The 17,914-nt window shown below is 35.4% G+C and overlaps 1 protein-coding gene across 5 annotated transcripts in view; it reads left to right on the top strand.

The window, feature by feature from the left end:
- ABCB7 (ATP-binding cassette, sub-family B (MDR/TAP), member 7) overlaps positions 1-17,914 on the top strand; it is a 112,742-nt gene that overhangs the window by 52,536 nt on the left and 42,292 nt on the right. For 3 of the 5 annotated variants that reach the window (XM_011977759.1, XM_011977758.1, XM_011977757.1), the window contains one exon: positions 13,630-13,749. The exons of the other annotated variants lie outside the window; for them this stretch is intronic. In XM_011977759.1, coding sequence (XP_011833149.1) covers positions 13,630-13,749 — 120 coding nt within the window. The remainder of the gene's footprint in view (positions 1-13,629; positions 13,750-17,914) is intronic. 5 annotated transcript variants of the gene reach the window in all.

The raw sequence follows: 17,914 nt of genomic DNA, 5'->3' as shown, positions 1-17,914 counted from the left end.
TGGTATTTTCTCAGACTTAAAACAAAGATTTATGATTGACTAAAAAAGAAAAGTTATTTGTCCACCTAAATGTTTTAGTTCTTTAAAATAGCATCAGTTGAGGTTGTTATGTAATCTAGCCTTATAATAAGTATAAGTAGGCGAATTAGATTTAGCACCTAAAAAACAATTTTGTGTGTGTATGTGTTTGTGTGTGCGCGCGCGCGTGCTTCAGGGTTAATGTTTCCCCTTCTATACACTTAGAGAAATCCTAAAATACCTCCTAGTTTCATGGTAAATCCTCTATCTACCTGATCCACCTAGTTATTCATATTCTTTATCATTATTATTATCGTTATACAGCCATGCTAAGCAGTAGGGCTGTTGAAATTGAAAGACTTGCACTATATATTTTTTCTCAGTAAGTGAAAAATGTCACTGGAATACTGTTACACAGTATTACATCTGGCCCTTTTTCTCTGAGCTTGCCTTTATTTTCTTCCTCCGGCTTGACCCAGTCAGTATATGCATGTTATTTCTAAGTAGAAATTATATTTTCAGGGTTGGTGGTCAACTGAACAAATTTTATGTAACAGTACTCTTTAAATTGTAGAGAGAGAAGTAAATGTTAGTTATTTTTTTGATAGGAAGTGATTGGCAGGAAACAGTTTTCAGTGCTTTTTTCCATTCTTCTTTGTTTCCTAGTACAGTTCTTTCAAGGAACTCAAAACACTTCACATTCATGTTTCTGTCCCATTTTTGAACATTATTATCCTTCATAGCTGATTTTTAAAACAGCAAAATGTCGTGAAATAAAATTTTAAAAAATTAACCCAAATAGTAAGATTTGTTTATCCGTGCATTAGTTTTTGGTATGATATTTGCCAGTTTTCAGGATCATCTGTCACCAAGGCCTCTTAAGGATAGTTGCTAATAATATTCTAAACACAACCAAAAATAAGTTGACTTAATAAAGAGAAGCAGCTACTTCTTTTAGGCTCAAGCACTATAAACTTCAAGACAGTTTCTTTCTGCTCCAGTAAAATAAAGCAACACTCATTGTAATACTTTAGTCTGTAGCCCTTTGTTTTCCCTTGCCATCTTTGTATTAGTTTAGCCTTTTTATCTAAATGGAATCATAGAATCATATAACTTGGAGACCATGTCAGAAAAGAAATAGTATGGAGTCCTAGTTAAGAGCTTGAGCTCTGGAGCCAGACTGCCTGGATTTGAATTGTGGCTCCATCACTTGCTAGTAGAATGACCTTGAGCTAGTTTCTTAATCTCCGTATGCTTCAGTTTCTTCATCTGTAAAATGAGGGTGATAATTTTGAAGGGGATTTAAATGAGTGAACTCCTCACACCATGTTAAAGCTCTTAAATAGTGCTTGACACATAGTGAGTGCTCAATAAATATTAGCTGCGGTTGTTATAATGTGAGATTGTAAGTCCTGTCCTCTACCCTAATCCATTTATTTAAAAAGTATATATTGAATACCTTCTTTGTGCTAAACTCTGTGTTAAGTACTGGAGATATACAAGACAAAATCTCTGCTGTCTAGAAACTTAACAACATGGCAGAATATCTAAACTGCCATGTAGAAGTTTTATCACTGTGACAAATAATAGATTTGACCGCATAACCAACTGAAATCTGTAGTGCTTTACTTTTTGTGTGCTTATATATAGAGAAGGGATCTCTCTATGTTGCCCAAACTGCTCTCGAACTCCTGGGCTCAAGCAATCCTCCCACCTCAGCCTCCCTGAGTAGCTGGGACTACAAATGTGCACCACCAAACCCAGCTTTGCTTCACTTTTTATTCATATGTGTGTTCTTAACAACTAACAATCAGTATTAATAATGCTGCTTGGAAGTTATTTAAATCATTCATTTATATAGCATGGGATCATAAAGGGTTTGTGAAAAAGGAATGGCAATTTCAGTATTTGAAAACTCCTGTTTTTAAAGTAGATGTATTAAGAAATTGTTTTATAATAGAATCCCCAGATTTTTAAAGGATTTTGGAGCTTTATTCCTGCATTTAAATTTTTATTTATATGCTGCTTTGAAGAGGCGTCTGCTAGTAAATTTAGTTAGCCATGTACTCTTAATAAGGACACAAATAATGAAGACCTTAATGAAAGGATTCTTTCTGAGATTTTGCTTGACATACTCTTTTTTTATGTTAGAAACACATTCTTATTGATTGGACACAGTCAGAAGCTGGTAGTTTTTAAAGAGAAATTTTCACTTAAGCAATCGGAGAGCTTGATGTAATCAGAAGAAGTGAAACAGTAACTTGGAATATTAAAAATTGGTATTAAAACTTGGAGTAACTTGGAGGACTAAAAATTGGAAGATTGGGAAGAGGCTTGTTAAAATGAGTGGACACATTAGACCAGTGGCCAAGCATACCTGGATGGCATGGTGCAGCTGAATTCTAGCTCTGATTTCATACATAATCAAGTAGCCTTATGATCTTCATTTGATTTCTAAAATTGTCTTTCCTTTGGGATAGAAAATTCATTGACTGGCCAACTTGAATATCAGTCTGGCGGGTAGTTCTTTTTATTGTAAATTATTAAATGGACTGTCAAATACAAATCCATCTAATATGTAGCATAATCCATTTAAGGAAAGGGTCTAATCACCACTGAATAAGTTCTTCATTGAAGTTTCAGACCAGCAAAGCTCGGAAAACAAACCCTGAAGTATAATGTAACAAAAATTGTAAAGCCTTTCCTGACAACTCATACATATTTTCTTCTCTTATCCCAAATTCACTATATGTGTATCTCCAACAACACAAGAAAAATTTTCCAGTTACACTCTGGGTTTTTTAGACATCGACTGAACTTGCTAGTTTTTGACCATCTTTTTATAAATCCATTGTTATCCTTAATAATATTGAAGTGGTTTGTTCCTTTTATTGCAGTTGTTGGGTTGAGGGGAGTTCTTTTCTCTGGATAGTTGACTTATCCCTGAAATTATGGACACTTTCAAATTTTCTTCTAGATTGGTTTTTTAGGGAGAAAACATTCAGCCTATAGCTCATATTTTTACAAAACAACATTCCAATTTTTTTTAATGTTTTTTAGTTCCTCACTACAAGTTTTGTCCCCAAGTAGTTTCTTTCAAAATCAGTCCCTTGATTCTATGAGGTATTACATTTCTTGCTATTAGAATTTAGGAATGTCTGTAAAACCAGAATTCTCAGAGAAATTCCTTATCAGCTAAGGAAAAGGTGATTCTTCTACCTTTATCAAAAGATCATTGTTTTTCTTACTCTTCATTTTCTTATCAAGGGCCACTGGGCCTCACTCCCTTGAAAAGAATGAGCTGCGGGTAGAAAAATAGGCTGTTGCTTCAGTGCTTGACCTTTCCTGGCAAGAAATAGAAACTAACCCACCTGAGAAACAGAACATGTATTCAATTTATTAATATACGGTTATCTTTAATATCTGAAAATTCTACCAAATGAGCTGCTCCAGATGTTTTGGTTTTTTATTCTCATGCCTTGTCTACATCGTTATTAGATATAGCTGTTCACTTGTAGTACATTTGGCCATGAGGCAGTGCTTCTCTTCCTCAGATCACACTGTCAAATTGAGCACTGTCAATTCATAAGAAGTATAATTTGTGGCTTTCCAGTTACACCCTACTGAGTTTGGTACTTCCAGTTTTATTTGTATACTTATTTATTTATGTATTTGTTTTTGACCCACCATACTATGATTGTGCTATTTCATTGTGTACATGTTCCTTTCATTATTTCTTACCTGTCCAGCCTCATGAAGCTTATGAAGCTATATGTTAATACCAAATAAGTAAATATTTTAAAATCTGTCAAAAGTTGTGATGATTTAATCAATTATTAGGTATTGCCTCTAGGATATTAATAAGAATTTCCCATCACGTGTTTGAAAATACATACATTAATTAATTAATGGAATAAGTATTCAGTGAGTGTTTCTGATACCAGTCAAGTTTCTTTTTCTTCTGATTTTTTCACTTGGGCCACCTCGTTTTCAGTTGCTTTCAGCTTCTGTCACAGCCCTCTGTCATTTCTGAACTTTTTCTTCTAAACTCAGTTTTGAAAAAAAAGTAAATAAAATTTTGTTACTATTCAAAGATCTTAGTGACTCTATCTGAATTTATTACTTTGTTATCATTGTGGTTTTTTTTTTTTTCCTGAATCTAATTGCTTCCTTTAACTATGATTATCTAATTCCAATATATAGTTGAGCTCTTTCTAAAAACTTTAATTCCTCATACTAATAGAATACTAGTTTTACATTGTAATGGGGCTTTAAATTTGAGGCATATTGTATATATTCTGATAGCAGAGGAGGAACAGGTTCTCACCGAGGACGTACTATAACCACTCCTTGACTACTGCCTATGTTCGGTAAGTCCCTGGGACTGTGCAGTCGGCAGGTGGCCAAGACAGCCAGGCCCACATTCCTTGCCAGCCAGGCCCATGTTCCTCCTCTCTGGGCAGCGACTTCCCCCAGGCCTTGCGCGGGTCCAGAGGTGCTGTCTGTGAGTCAGGAACTAGGGTCAAAAACCTTAGAAGTCTGCCAAGTGTTCTGTTCTACTGAGGCTGAGCTGGCATTCATACCACAGGATGCAGTCCTTCCCACTCCTCTCCCCTTTCCAAAGTCAGAGGAGCCTCACTCTGTACCCACAGCCACCACAGGTCATGGGGAGTACTGCCAGACTACCCCTAATGTCCCCTTGAGGCCCAAGGGCTCTTCAGTCAACTTGTGGTAAATGCTACCTGACCAGAGACTCACGCTTCAGGGCAATGGGCCCCCTTCTGGCCCAGGGCAGGTCTGGAGATGCTGTTCAAGAGTCAAATCCTATAATCTGGTACCATCAAGTGTCTGCTTGGTGCTATACCCCTTTGTAGCTGTGCTGGTACCTAAGGTGCAAGCCAAAGTTCCCTTTACTTTCCCCCCTGCTTTTCTCAAGCAGAAGGAGCTTTGTACCTAGCCACCACGGGTGGCAATGTACTGAGTCTTACCTGAAGCCAGCAATTCTCAGAGGCTCACCTTTGATGTAGTAACTGTGTATCACTTCTGGTTATTCAGGGCCCAAGGGCTCTTCAGTTAGCAGGTGATGAATATTGGTAGGACTGAGTCCTTCCCTTCAAGGCAGTGGATTCCCTTCTGGCCTAGGGCGTGTCTAGAAATGGATCCAGGAGCTAGGGCCTGGAATGGGGCCCTCACAACTCTGACAGTTGCCCTATCCTGTTGTTCCTTAGCTGATATCCAGGATGCAAGACAAAGTCCTCCCCACTCTTCCCTCTCCTCACATGGAAGGAAGGGATCTCTTTGGGAGCAGTGGCTGTGCAACCTGGGATTAGGGGAGAGTGATGCCAGCACTCCCTTAGCCGCCCTAGCTGGTGTCTCAGTAGATTGTGTGCCCCTCGCTGTCAGCCCACCATCTCTGACAGTTCAGTACTAGGATTCACCTATTAGTTGCAGTCTTTATGGCTTAGACTGCCTTTCAAGCTTATTTAGAGCACAGAGCACTTTAGCCTGCAGTGGCAAGGTTTATGGGATCGATTCCCTTCTGGCTAGGGCTGGTTTAAATGCTTCCTCTGCGGGCAGGCATTAGCTGAGTTTCGCCCTGTTTCTGGTTTTCCTTTCTGCTCTAACAGGACAGCACCTGAGTTTAGCACCTCACAGTTGCAGTGCTCTCCCACTCCCAGCACACAGAGATGCTCTCCACACCACACCACTGCTTCTGCGGTGTTGGAGAGGGGTGGTGTCAGCAATTCAGGACTGTTTTTTCTGTCTCTTCAGTGACTCAGCAATACGGCGTTAAAATCAGGTACTGTGAGGGCTCACCCGATTTTTGGCTCTTACGAAGGTGTCTTTTCTGTGTAGATAGTTGTTAAGTTGATGTCCTTTAAGGGAGGGGGGATGATTGGTGGAACATTATAGTCCACCATCGTGCTCTGCGTCCCTTGATGGTACTCTATACCACATACTCTTTATTCACTCATCCGTTGATGGACATTTAGGTTGATTCCATTACTTTGCTATTATGAATTGTGCTGTGGTAAACATATGAGTGCAGGTGTCTTTTTTATATAATGATTTGTTTCCCTTTAGGAAGATACCCAGGAATAGGATCACTGGATTGAATGGTAGTTTTATTTTTAGCTCTTTGAGAAATCTCCATACTGCTTTCCATAGCGGTTGTACTAATTTCCATTACCACCAACAGTGTATAAGCATTCCCTTTTCTCTACATCTTCACCAACTTCTGTTGTTTTTTAATTGTTTAATAATAGCCATTCTGACTGGTGTAAGATGGTATCTCATTGTGATTTTTGTTTGGATTTCTGTGATGATTATCGATGTTAAATATTTTTTCATGTGTTTGTTGACTGCTTATATGTCTTCTTTTGAAAACTATCTGTTCGTGTCTTTTGCTCACTTTTTGGTGGAGTTACTTGCTTTTTTCTTGTTGAGTTCTTTGAGTTCCTTTTAGATCCTGGATATTAGTTCTTTGTTGGATGCATAGTTTGCAGATATTTTCTCCCATTCTGTAAGTTTTCTATTTACTCTGTTAATTATTTATTTTGCTGTGTAGAATCTTTTTCATTTGAGTTCCATTTGTCTATTTTTGCTTTTGTTATCTGTGCTTTTGCAGTCTTAGTCATAAATTCTTTGCCTAGGCCAATGTCTAGAAAAGTTTTTCCTAGGTTTTCTTCTAGGCTTTTTATAGTTAGACCTTAGTTAATTTTTGTTTTTAGTGAGAGATATGGGTCCAGTGTCAATATTCTGTATGTGGCTATCTGATTTTCCCCACAGTATTTATTGAATAGATTGTCCTTTCCCCAGTATATACTTTTGTCACCTTTGTCAAAGATCTGTTAGTTGTACATATGCGGCTTTCTTTCTGATTGATCTATCTGTGTATTTTTACACCAGTACAGGCTGTTTTGGTTATTGTAGCCTTGTAGTATAATTTAAAGTCAGATAATGTGATACCTCTTTATTCTTTTTGCTTAGGATTGTTTTGGGTATTCTGGCTCTTTTTTGTTCAATATGAATTTTAGAACAGTTTTTTCTAATTCTGTGAAAAATGACATTAGTAGTTTGATAGGAATAGTGTTGAATCTGTAAATTGCTTTGGACAGTATGGTCTTTTTAACAATATTGATTCTTTCAATCCTTGAGTTTGTTTTTCTATTTGTTTGTGTCTTCTATGACTTCTTTCATCAGTGTTTTATAGTTCTTCTTGTAGATATCTTTCAACTCATGGGCTAAATGTATTCCTAGATATTTTATTTTCTTGTAGTTATTGTAAATGAGATTGAGCTCTTGATTGGTTCTCTGCTTGATTGTTATTGATGTATAGAAATGCTCATTTTTGTACATTGATTTTGTATCCTGAACTTTACTGAGGTTATTTATCAACTCTAGGACCCTTTTGGAGGAGTTTTCTAGGTGTAAGATCATATTATCAGCAAAAAGAGATAATTTGACTTCCTGTTTTCCAGTTTGGATGCTTTTTATTTATTTCTCTTCTCTGATTGCTGTAGCTAGGACTCTCAATTAGATGTTGAATAGAAGGGGTTGAAAGTAGGCATCCTTGTTCTATTCTCGTTCTCAGGAATGCTTTCAAGTTTTCCCCATTCAGTGTGATATTGGCTGTGGGTTTGCTATATGTGGCTTTGATTATTTTGAGGTATATTTTTTCTATGTCTAGTTTATTGAAGGTTTATGCTGGATTTTATTGAATGCTTTTTCTGCATCTATTGAGATGATTTTTGTTTTTAATTCTGTTTATGTAGTGAATCACATTTATTGCTTTGCGTATATTCTTGCATCCCTGGAATAAAACCCACTTGATCATGGTATATTATCTTTTTGTTGTGCTGTTAGAGTTGGTTTACTGATATTTTGTTTAGGATTTTTACATCTGTGTTCATCAGGGATATTGGCCTGTAGTTTTTTGTTTTGTTTTCTTTTGGGTTGTTTCCTTGCCTGGTTTTGGTTTTAGGGTAATGCTGCCTTTGTAGAATGAGTTACGGAGGATTCCCTCTTCCTGAAATGTTTTGGAACAGTTTCAGTAGGATTAGTGCCAGTTATTTATATGTCTCATGGAATTTGTGTGTGACTCTGCCTGGTTCTGGGGTTTTTTGGTTTGTTTGTTTCAAGATTTTTTATTACTGATTCAATTTCGAAACTCATTGTTGGTGGGTTCTGTATTTCTGTTTTTTTCCTCATTCAATCTTGGGAGGTTGTACATTTCCAGAAATGTATCTATTTCCTCTAGGTTTTCTAGTTTGTATGCATAGAAGTGCTCATAGTAGTCTCTGATGATATTTTGTATTTCTGTGGTATCAGTTGTACGTCTCCTTTTCCATTTCTGATTATGCATATTTGAATCTTATATTTTGTTCTTGGTTAATCTAGCTAGTGGTCTTTCAGCTTTATTTATCTTTTCAAATAATCAATCTTTCACTTGTCAATAGACACAGGAAGAGCATTTGATAAAATTCAAAATCTCTTCATAATAAAAACTCAGCACAGGAGGCATAGAAAAACTCAACATGATAAACGCCATATATGACTTACCCACAGCTAACAACATGCTGAATAGGGAAAAGTTGAAAGCCTTTCCACAAAAAAAAAAAAAAAAAAAAAAAAAAGTATTAAAAAAGGCATGCCTGTTTTCACCACTCCTATTCAACATGGTACTAGAAGTCCTAGCCAGAGCAATCAGGCAAGAGAAACAAATAAAAGGCATCCAAATTGGGAAAGAAGTCAGATTGTCCCTCTTAGTTGATGATATGATTTTATATCTAGAAAAAAACTAAATACTTCACCAACGAAACTTTTACATCTGATAAATAAATTTGGTAAAGTTACAGGACGCAAAATCAACATACAAAAATCAGTAGTCTTTCTATACACCAATGGTGAAATCATTAAGAAAAAAATTAAGAAGGCAATCCCACTTATAATAGCTACCAAAAAAATACTCAGGATTAAACCTAACCAAGGAGGTGAAAGATCTCTACAAGGAAAACTATAACATCATTTTTCACAGAAATAGAAAAAAGAATTCCAAAATTTGTATGGAACCAAAAAAAGAGCCCATGTAGCCGAAGCAATCCTGAGCAAAAAGAATAAAGCTAGAGACATCACACTACCTGACTTCAAAATATATTATAACACTATTGTAACAAAAATGGCATGGTATTGGTATAAAAACATATGTAGACCAATAGAGCAGAATAGGGAATCCAAATATAAATCCATGTATTTATAGCCAACTGATTTTCGACAAAAACATCAAGAACATACATGGGAAAAGGACACTCTCTTTAATAAATTGTGGTGGCAAAATTGGAGTCTGTATATAGAAGAATGAAACTGAATCCCTGTCTCTCACCATGTACAAAAATCAACTCAAGATGGATTAAAGACTTAAATGTAAGACTTGAACCTGTAAAACTACTAGAAGAAAAAATAGGGAAAATACTTTAGGACATTGGTCTATGCAAAGATTTTGTAGTGAAGACCTGAAAAGCAGATAACAAAACCAAAAATAAACAGCTGGGACTATATTAAGCTAAAAAGCTTCTACACAGCAAAAGGAACAACAGAGAGAAGAGACAACCTGTTAAATGGGAGAAAATATTTTCAAACTTCATCCAACAAGAGACTAATATTCAGAATATACGAGGAACTCAACTCAATAATAAAAAAAACTCAATTAAAAAGACATTTCTCAAAAGAAGACATGTTGATGGCCAACAAGTATGTGGGAAAATGTTCAACATCACTAATCACCAGGGAAATGCAAATCAAGACCACATGAGATATCCTCTTCCCTCAGTTATAATGGCCTTGATTAAAAACACAAAAAATAACAGATATTGGTGAGGATGCAGAGAAAAGGAAGCTCTTATACACTGTTGGTGGGACTATAAATTAGTACAGCCATTATGAAAAACAGTATGGAGATTTCTCAAAAAACTGGAACTGGAACTACCATATGATCCAGCCATCCCACTACTGGGTATTTATCCAAAGGAAAGATAATCAGTATATCAAAAGGATACCTGCATGTTGTATGTTGATTGTAGCACTTTTCACAATAGCTGATACGGAATCTTAAGTGTCCATCAATGGGAAATTCGATAATATAAATGTGGAATACTCTTAGTCTATAAAAAAGTGAAATCCTGTCATTTGCAGCGACATGGATGGAACTGGAGGTCAGTATGTTAAGTGAAATAAGTCAGGCACAGAAAGACAAATATCACATGTTATCTAAGAAAGTTGATCTTATAGAGGTAGAGAATAGAGTGATAGGTATCAGAGCCTGGGAAGGGTGTGTGGTTAGGCGTGGGAGATAGAGGGAGATTGGTCAATGGGTACAAACCTACAGTTAGATAAAAGGTGTAAGTTTTAATGTTTGATAGCAGAGCAGGGTGACTATAGTTAGCAATAATGTGTATTTCAAAGTATCTGGAAGAGAGAACTTAAAATGTTCCCAACACATAGAAATGATAAATACTCAAGGAGATAGATACCCCTAATACTCTGATTTGATCATTACATATTCTGTACGTTCAACAAAATATCACGTGTACCCCATAAATATGTAAAATATTATGAATCAAAACTGTGCCTCGGACTCTGAGGTGCCTCTTTGATTTGGTCTCCACTTAAATGCATTATTTTTCAAACTTTATAGTTTATCAAAACTAATGGAATTCATGTACTTTACAGCTTAATGGACTCATAATGGATGATTACGTAACTTCAGAACCCATTTTGTTAAATGAAGTGACATTTTATGCACTATTAAGCCAACTAGAATAATTTTCTTGCTCTTAGCCATAACTTCACTGTGTCCTTATTGAAGAAATTCTGGGATGTGTTGTAGAAGGTTTTGATAGAAGAGAGTGTTTCTAAAGATATGTGAAAACAGGGCCTTTTTCCATTATTCCATCAAGAAAAATAAGATAGACAAACTCATGAAATGGGAAAGTGGTTGAAATGCCCTAGTTCGTGTTATAATGCTTTAAATTATATTTATTTCATAATAGTTCTATTGGGAAAGGGAATTTTAAAATTACTGCCTTCAAAGGCGTTACCAGTTATAAGAGCATGTATATGTGTGTGTATAAAATAAAACGTTAAGAACTATACTTTCAGCATTTCATATTTTTGTCATCTTAGGTATTTAAAGCAGTTCAGGAAGATAACCCTTGTGTTTTTACAATATGAACAATTTTATTTCTAATACTTTTTATGCAATAAACTGCCTAAAAGACTAGAAAAGTAGTTTGCTGAGTCCTAGAGGGATAACTATAATGTAAAACTAACCTGTAGTATATAAAGTACTGTCCTGGGCCTTGACAGTACCTTATATACTGCAGGTTAGTTTTATATTATATGTTGACAGTTTCCCCCAATTCCTTTGCAAATCTGCTCAAAATTATATAACTTCCCTCTCTAACCCCTCTGAATATATGTGAGTTATAAAAAGTAGAAGCAAGCCAACAACAACAACAAAAAAAGTCATAAAAAAGTATCAATGATTCCACCCACTCGCAGCTACTGTTATTGACACTTTTGGTGTAAACTCCTACGTATATCACATTTTTTCCCACAAAAATATGTTTTTCACTCTACTTTTTTCATTTAAGACATTCCTCTGTCACTACGTATATTTCTGAATGGCTGTGTTTTGTTGTATGTGTTCACTCTATTTATGCTGTTCTCCAACATGTATCATTTAGGCTGTTTCCAATTTTGTTTCTATTAAAACAGAATTGGTATAAACAACCTTATAGCTAAATTTTCATTCCGTTATTCAACAGGTATTCATTAGGTACCTATTGTATGTCAGTCACTGTATTTGGCTTTGAGTTACAACAGTGAGCACTACTATTAGAGTGATTACTCATGTGGAATGTGCAGGAGAGCAGATATTAATCAAATAATTGTACTGCTGTTTATGTAGTTTATAACTGAAATGGATACTGTGAAAGAAAGGAATAATGTACTGTGTGAGACTAAGGCAAAGGACCCTGATGGGCTGGGGAAGGCATTATTGAGGAAATGCTATTTGAGCTGTTGATCAACTAGTTGAAAGAGGTTGAAGGGACCACAGGGGAAGGTGTTACAGAGAGATTATTCCAGACAGAGTAGACATTACTGTGTAAAGTCCCTATGACAGAAAGGATTATGGCATGTTTAAGGAACTGAAAGAAAGGCAGTGCGGCCTAAACACTGAAAGCAGTGGTATAAAATATAACTGGAGAGGTATTCAGGGGCCAGACCAAGCAGAGCCTTATAAGCCGTGTTACAGATTTTAGTTTTTATCCCGAGAATGATAGGCTACCCCTTAAGGGTTTTCAGCTGGAAGGGAAATCTGATTGCAGGGTGAACTTACTAGATAAGGGCAAAGCAGATGCAGGGAGATCAGTTAGGAGATTGTTGCAGTGGTTTATGCGATAATTGATGATAGCTTAGATTAGGTTTATGGTTAGAAATGGAAAGAAATAGATTCAAGAGATTTTTAGGAGATAAAATTGATTCAACTTAGAGCATATTTATAAGGGTTTTTTTTTTTTTTTGGCATAAATTCCCAGAAGTAGAATTCTTGACACAAAGGGCAATATTATTTTAAAAGCTTGTAAACGATAGCAAATTGCTCTCCAGAAAAATTATTTCAGCGTATTCTCCATTAACAGTGTATTAGACTGCTCATTTTCATATGCCCTCAGCAGTAATAAGCAGTATCTTTTTTTTTTTTACTCTTTTCTTTTTATTTTCAGTGTTTTTTGGGTATGTTTTATTCTTTTTAATATCTTTTCCAGAAATCAAGTTAATATTTTAATTTTTAAATGGGGATTGTTTTGCCAACCATAATAATATAGTAGTTTTAGAATATATATATATTGGTCTCCTTAGTTTGGTATTAGAAAGTGTGGTTTTTATTCTTAATTTTCTCACTCTGAAGCTGAAAGTAAAGCAAAAGGATTTAATGGGAATGTTGTCTCAGGAACATGGAACAAAGAAAAAATGTGAGATGCATTTAGATCAGATTGAGTATTACTGGAAAATTGCATTTGTGAGGAAATTTTCAGTAACTCAACTTTGTTTGATATAGGCAATACTAAACCCTCTGCTTTCCTAAAAGGAGTATTGCAACTCTGCTCTACCATGAGTTTAGACATGGGACTCCAAAATATTTTAAATAAAAAACTGACAAATAGCCAAAATGTATATAAATTTTCTACTACAAAAATGGAAATATGGAAAATTTCTTTGAATTTTCTGTAGTGTTTTGGTAGCTTAATAAATAAATGTATAGTACATATCCCTTCATGACCACTAAATTACTTTTTTAACAATATGAGAGTGGCTAAAATTGAAAGTAAGACATTTAAGAGAAATAAGTAACTTTTTTTAAAGTAATTGAAATAGTTAATTTTTCTCCAAAATATTTTGAATTTGAAAGATATTAGCCTTAGATTCATAATAAAAGTTATATTTGTAATGTTTTCATGTATTTCTCAATATATAAATTCTATATTATTGAATTATGGTTATATTTGAAATGACATGTTATTCACTGCTTTGTTTTCTCTCTTTCAATAGTTAAAAGATGTTGATACTCGGAAAATCATAAAAGCAATGCTTTCCTATGTGTGGCCCAAAGACAGGCCAGATCTACGAGCTAGAGTTGCCATTTCGCTTGGATTTTTGGGTGGTGCAAAGGTAAGAAATTATGCATTGTTTGGTTGCTCTAACTAAGAAATACTACATTTTCTAGTTATGAATCCTGGGCCTGGTATAAATCACTTTTGGGGTAGCATGACCAACCAACTTTTAGGACCCTCATTTAGTTTACATAATTATTTTATGCAGTCATTAGAAATTATATGGTAATGTCCTGTTTATCTCTGGATCAGACTTCTCACAGAATTAGTGGAATTCACTCCTAAAGCCATTGTAAGATATAGGAGCATTGATTGTAACAAAGCATAAGCACCTTTGTAAAAGAAGATTTTTGGAACCTCTTTGGCTCCTACTTAATACATATTTTTGGTAAGCTTGGTTCCCAGATCCCAGTAAATTGAAAAGAGGATGAAGCCATTTTAGGAACACTGATAGCCATAAGTAATAAGTAACAGCTTAATATCAAGAGAAAAGCTAAAAAACAGAACAAAAACAGCCACAAAACCTGACTGTTTTGGTACGTTCAGTATAGGAGCCCTCTGCATTTCATCAGCCTTCTCAGTTTGTCATTGTACTATATAAAGCTAAGTTATAATGATGACCTTGAGTTTTCAAGAAAATACAACCTTGTTTCCAATTTAGTCAGATTTTTCTTTCTTTTTCTTGATACGGAGTCTCACTTTGTTGCCCAGGCTGGAGTACAGTGGCACAATCTTGACTCACTGCAATCTCTGCCTCCTGGGTTCAAGCGATTCTCCTGCCTCAGCCTCCCGAGTAGCTGGGATTATAGGCACGCGCCACCGTGCCCAGCTAACTTTTGTATTTTTAGTAGAGACGGAGTTTCACCATGTTGACCAGGCTGGTCTCTAACTCCTGACCCCAGGCAATCCTCCTGCCTCGACCTCCCAAAGTGCTGGGATTACAGGCATGTGCCACTGCACCCAGCTCCCAATTTACTCAGATTTTAAAGTCAGGGAAGTATATGTTTATAGGTATACTATATTGTCATGATGAAGTCTCAGGAATGAGACTGCTTGGGCTTTGCCACCTTGTAACCTTAAGCAAGTTGTTGAGTCTGTATGCCTCGGTTTCCCCATTTGTAAAATAGGGTTGTTATAAGGATTAAATAAATTAACATATAAAAGACTTATAACAGTGCCTGGCAGGTAGTAAAATACAAGTATTAAAAATAAATAAATTTAGATTTCCAAAAATAATGGTTAAAAGTGTTTGCTTAAAATGAGTATAAAGGAGGTTTGGCTACAATTTGGCTACCACTCTTATATATGGATTAATATTTTATTTTAGAACTCAGTTCTTACCACTTATTGTTTCCCTGTATCATGTATACTCTCCTTTATTTGCTCATTCTTTTCCCTACCCTAAAAATATTAATTGAGAACTTATACACACTACTGTTCTTGGCATTGCAGAGTATTCAAATATGAACAAAGCAAATTTCTTTCCTCAAACCATATGGGATAAGGCAAGCTTTATTTTATTGCCCTAATAAAAGGTAGGTCATAAATGATTTAAAGAAGTGCCAGTCAGGTGTTGTAGGGTTTCAGAGGAAAGTTAGGAACCACCATCATGGGGAGTTAGGAAAGGTTTCACAGAGGAGATGACATCTGAGATAGGCCTTGATTGATGAGTAGGATTATTACAGGTGTAGGAATAACATGAAAAATGGCCTAGTTGTGAGACAGCATAATATGTATAGAGAAGTGAATAGTCTATCTTGGCTCCAGTGAGGGTAAGTTGTTTCAGAGAATTTGCAAATAAGCTTGGAAAGACAGATTAGAGCTCGTAAATGTGAAATATTGTGACTGTGAAATAGAAAAATGTATTTAATTATGTGGGAAGTAGGAACCTGTATTTTGAATAGATGAGTAATAAGGTTAGAACTGTGTTTTAGGAACTTAATATGGCCATGTGTAAAAGATGAATTCAAGTGGTGATAGACCTAAAGTAGGGATACCATTTATTTCACACATTCATTTCAGCAAATGTTTACTGACCAGTTATAAGGCTCATATAATAGTCTAGATAAGAATTAATAGCAGTTTGTACTGAAGTGGTAGTAGAAATTGCAATATGGAGGAAAGTGCAAGAGATACTGTGCAGTAGGGGAGATAGAGTCAACAATACTTAGCAATGGATCAACTATTAGAAGTTAAAAAAAAAAAAGTAGGATTCCAGGATGAGAGAATAAGAATGCCTTTAACAAAAGCGGGTATAATCAGAAGGTCTTGTTTGGGGAAAATGAAGATCTTGGTTTGGGACATGTTAAGTTTTAGGTACTAGCACAACACCCAGATAGAGATATTCAGCTGGTAATACAAAATGTGAAACAAGCTCAGGAAGGAGCCCAGGTCTAGAGAGATTGAGATGACAGTTGAAACAGTGCAAATTAGTGAGTTCAGCAAGGAAAAAAACACAAGTAGAAGGAAAGAGAAGACAACTAGGGACAGTACCTTTGATTAATGTGTTCCTCTAGGGAAGTAAATAGAGGAAACTGAGAAGGAGTGACCGAAGAGTTAAGAGTAAAGCCAAAATAATTCACAATCAGACTCTATTTCATGTCTCCTTTCTCATCTGTAATGTCTGTTGAGTACTCTCCCAGTGGATCTCACCCATTCTTGGGGAAGAGTACTTACTTAAATCAAGATGCTGAGCAACAGATCAAGAACACATTTTTTGTTATATTTGTTTAAACTGAACAGAGGGAACAATATTACAAATGTAATTTTAACAGGTATTGTTGAAAAATTTTAACCCTCGTGCATTTTTAGCATAGTACTGGTTGCTGAATTGTCTTTTACATATAAATTACCTAAGGATAAATATGGTTCTGAGCTCATATGCTCCTTTGTTAGTTGAATGCAAGTACTTTGCTGACAAGTTAAAGGCAGATTGTTTTCTACACTTTCTTTTTAATTGAAGAGAACAGGTTAGAACATGACTAATTAAGCTAGCCAACGTGGGGAGTCTTAAGTAATGGCATTTGTATTAGAATTTATTTTTAGAGTGAGTTCCAGTCCTTTAAAATACAGATTTCTGTTGCTTAGTGACAGGTCAATATCAGGGTATGAAACATAGATCTAAACTAACTTCCTTAATGACTAAAATATTTTTAGAAGGTTAATATTTGGTTCTTTAATCAACAACTACTGAGTGCCCATAAGATGGAAAATGCTATACTAAACTCATGTAAACTGATTGCAAATAAGCAGAAGGGAATATAGAAAATCCTCAAAAAGAATGTTTAATTTCTTTTGAATCAGGAGAAGGAAGAAATTACCAGATGTTATGATGAGTGCCTGCTAGTACTTTCAAAGCATATAGAAAACAATTTTCTTTTTACAAAACAGAAACTAGATCATAGAATAACTTTAAACATGTAGAACATAGTAGTAGCATTTGACTATTCCTAAAAGCATTTGCACAGCTTTGTAGACTGTCCATTTAAAAGTGCTTGCTCTTGCAAATGATTAAAAAGTGATCATTGTTTATTCTTGAGTAGTATTGCTGGTGTGTTTTATAATTGGTGTGGAAAGATGGATTGTTATCCCCTTTTATCCTTGACTTCCTATTTTTCATCAAGCCTGAATATATGCTTTGACATATAAACACCTTGGATCAATCTAGGCCTCTTTATATTCTAATCTTTCCTATCTTCTCCACATATTCTGGGGATTTTAGTACAGTGTTCAAGAATCTTCTCAGCTCTAAATGCCACCCTGCCATCTGCATGGCTGTAGTGGTATCATAACTAGGCATGAAACATAGATGAGGAAGAAGAAAGAAAGGATTATCAAATAAGAAGAGGAAAACAGGAGGAAGATTTTGTGCCTAATATATGGGAGCATAGCATACCTTCTGCTTACTTATTTACTTTTTAATGTTCTTTTGATTCTGAGGGTCTTAAGGCTATCATTGTCTCCAGCAAAAATTTTAAAGATAAACGGTATTATGTAGAGATGCTTTGGAGTCCAGAGTAGACTAAGAGAGTGGATTGGTATTTCTTCTAGCAGAGTTGCAGCAATTCTATTTTAATATGTTTGGGTTCTATATAAGATGTATTTTAGGGGTTCCACTACCAAGAGAGACAAAAACAAAATGCCATTTGTATTCATTCCTTAAATACCTACAAATCATATGCAATGTATTTTCTTACCATCTATACATATATCATAGGAGTATC

Source organism: Mandrillus leucophaeus, unplaced genomic scaffold, assembly GCF_000951045.1.
Source record: "Mandrillus leucophaeus isolate KB7577 unplaced genomic scaffold, Mleu.le_1.0 Scaffold1835, whole genome shotgun sequence".
In the NCBI taxonomy this organism is placed as follows: domain Eukaryota; kingdom Metazoa; phylum Chordata; class Mammalia; order Primates; family Cercopithecidae; genus Mandrillus; species Mandrillus leucophaeus.
Note: the sequence above shows the minus strand (reverse complement) of the source record. Positions and strands in the feature narration are given on the sequence as shown.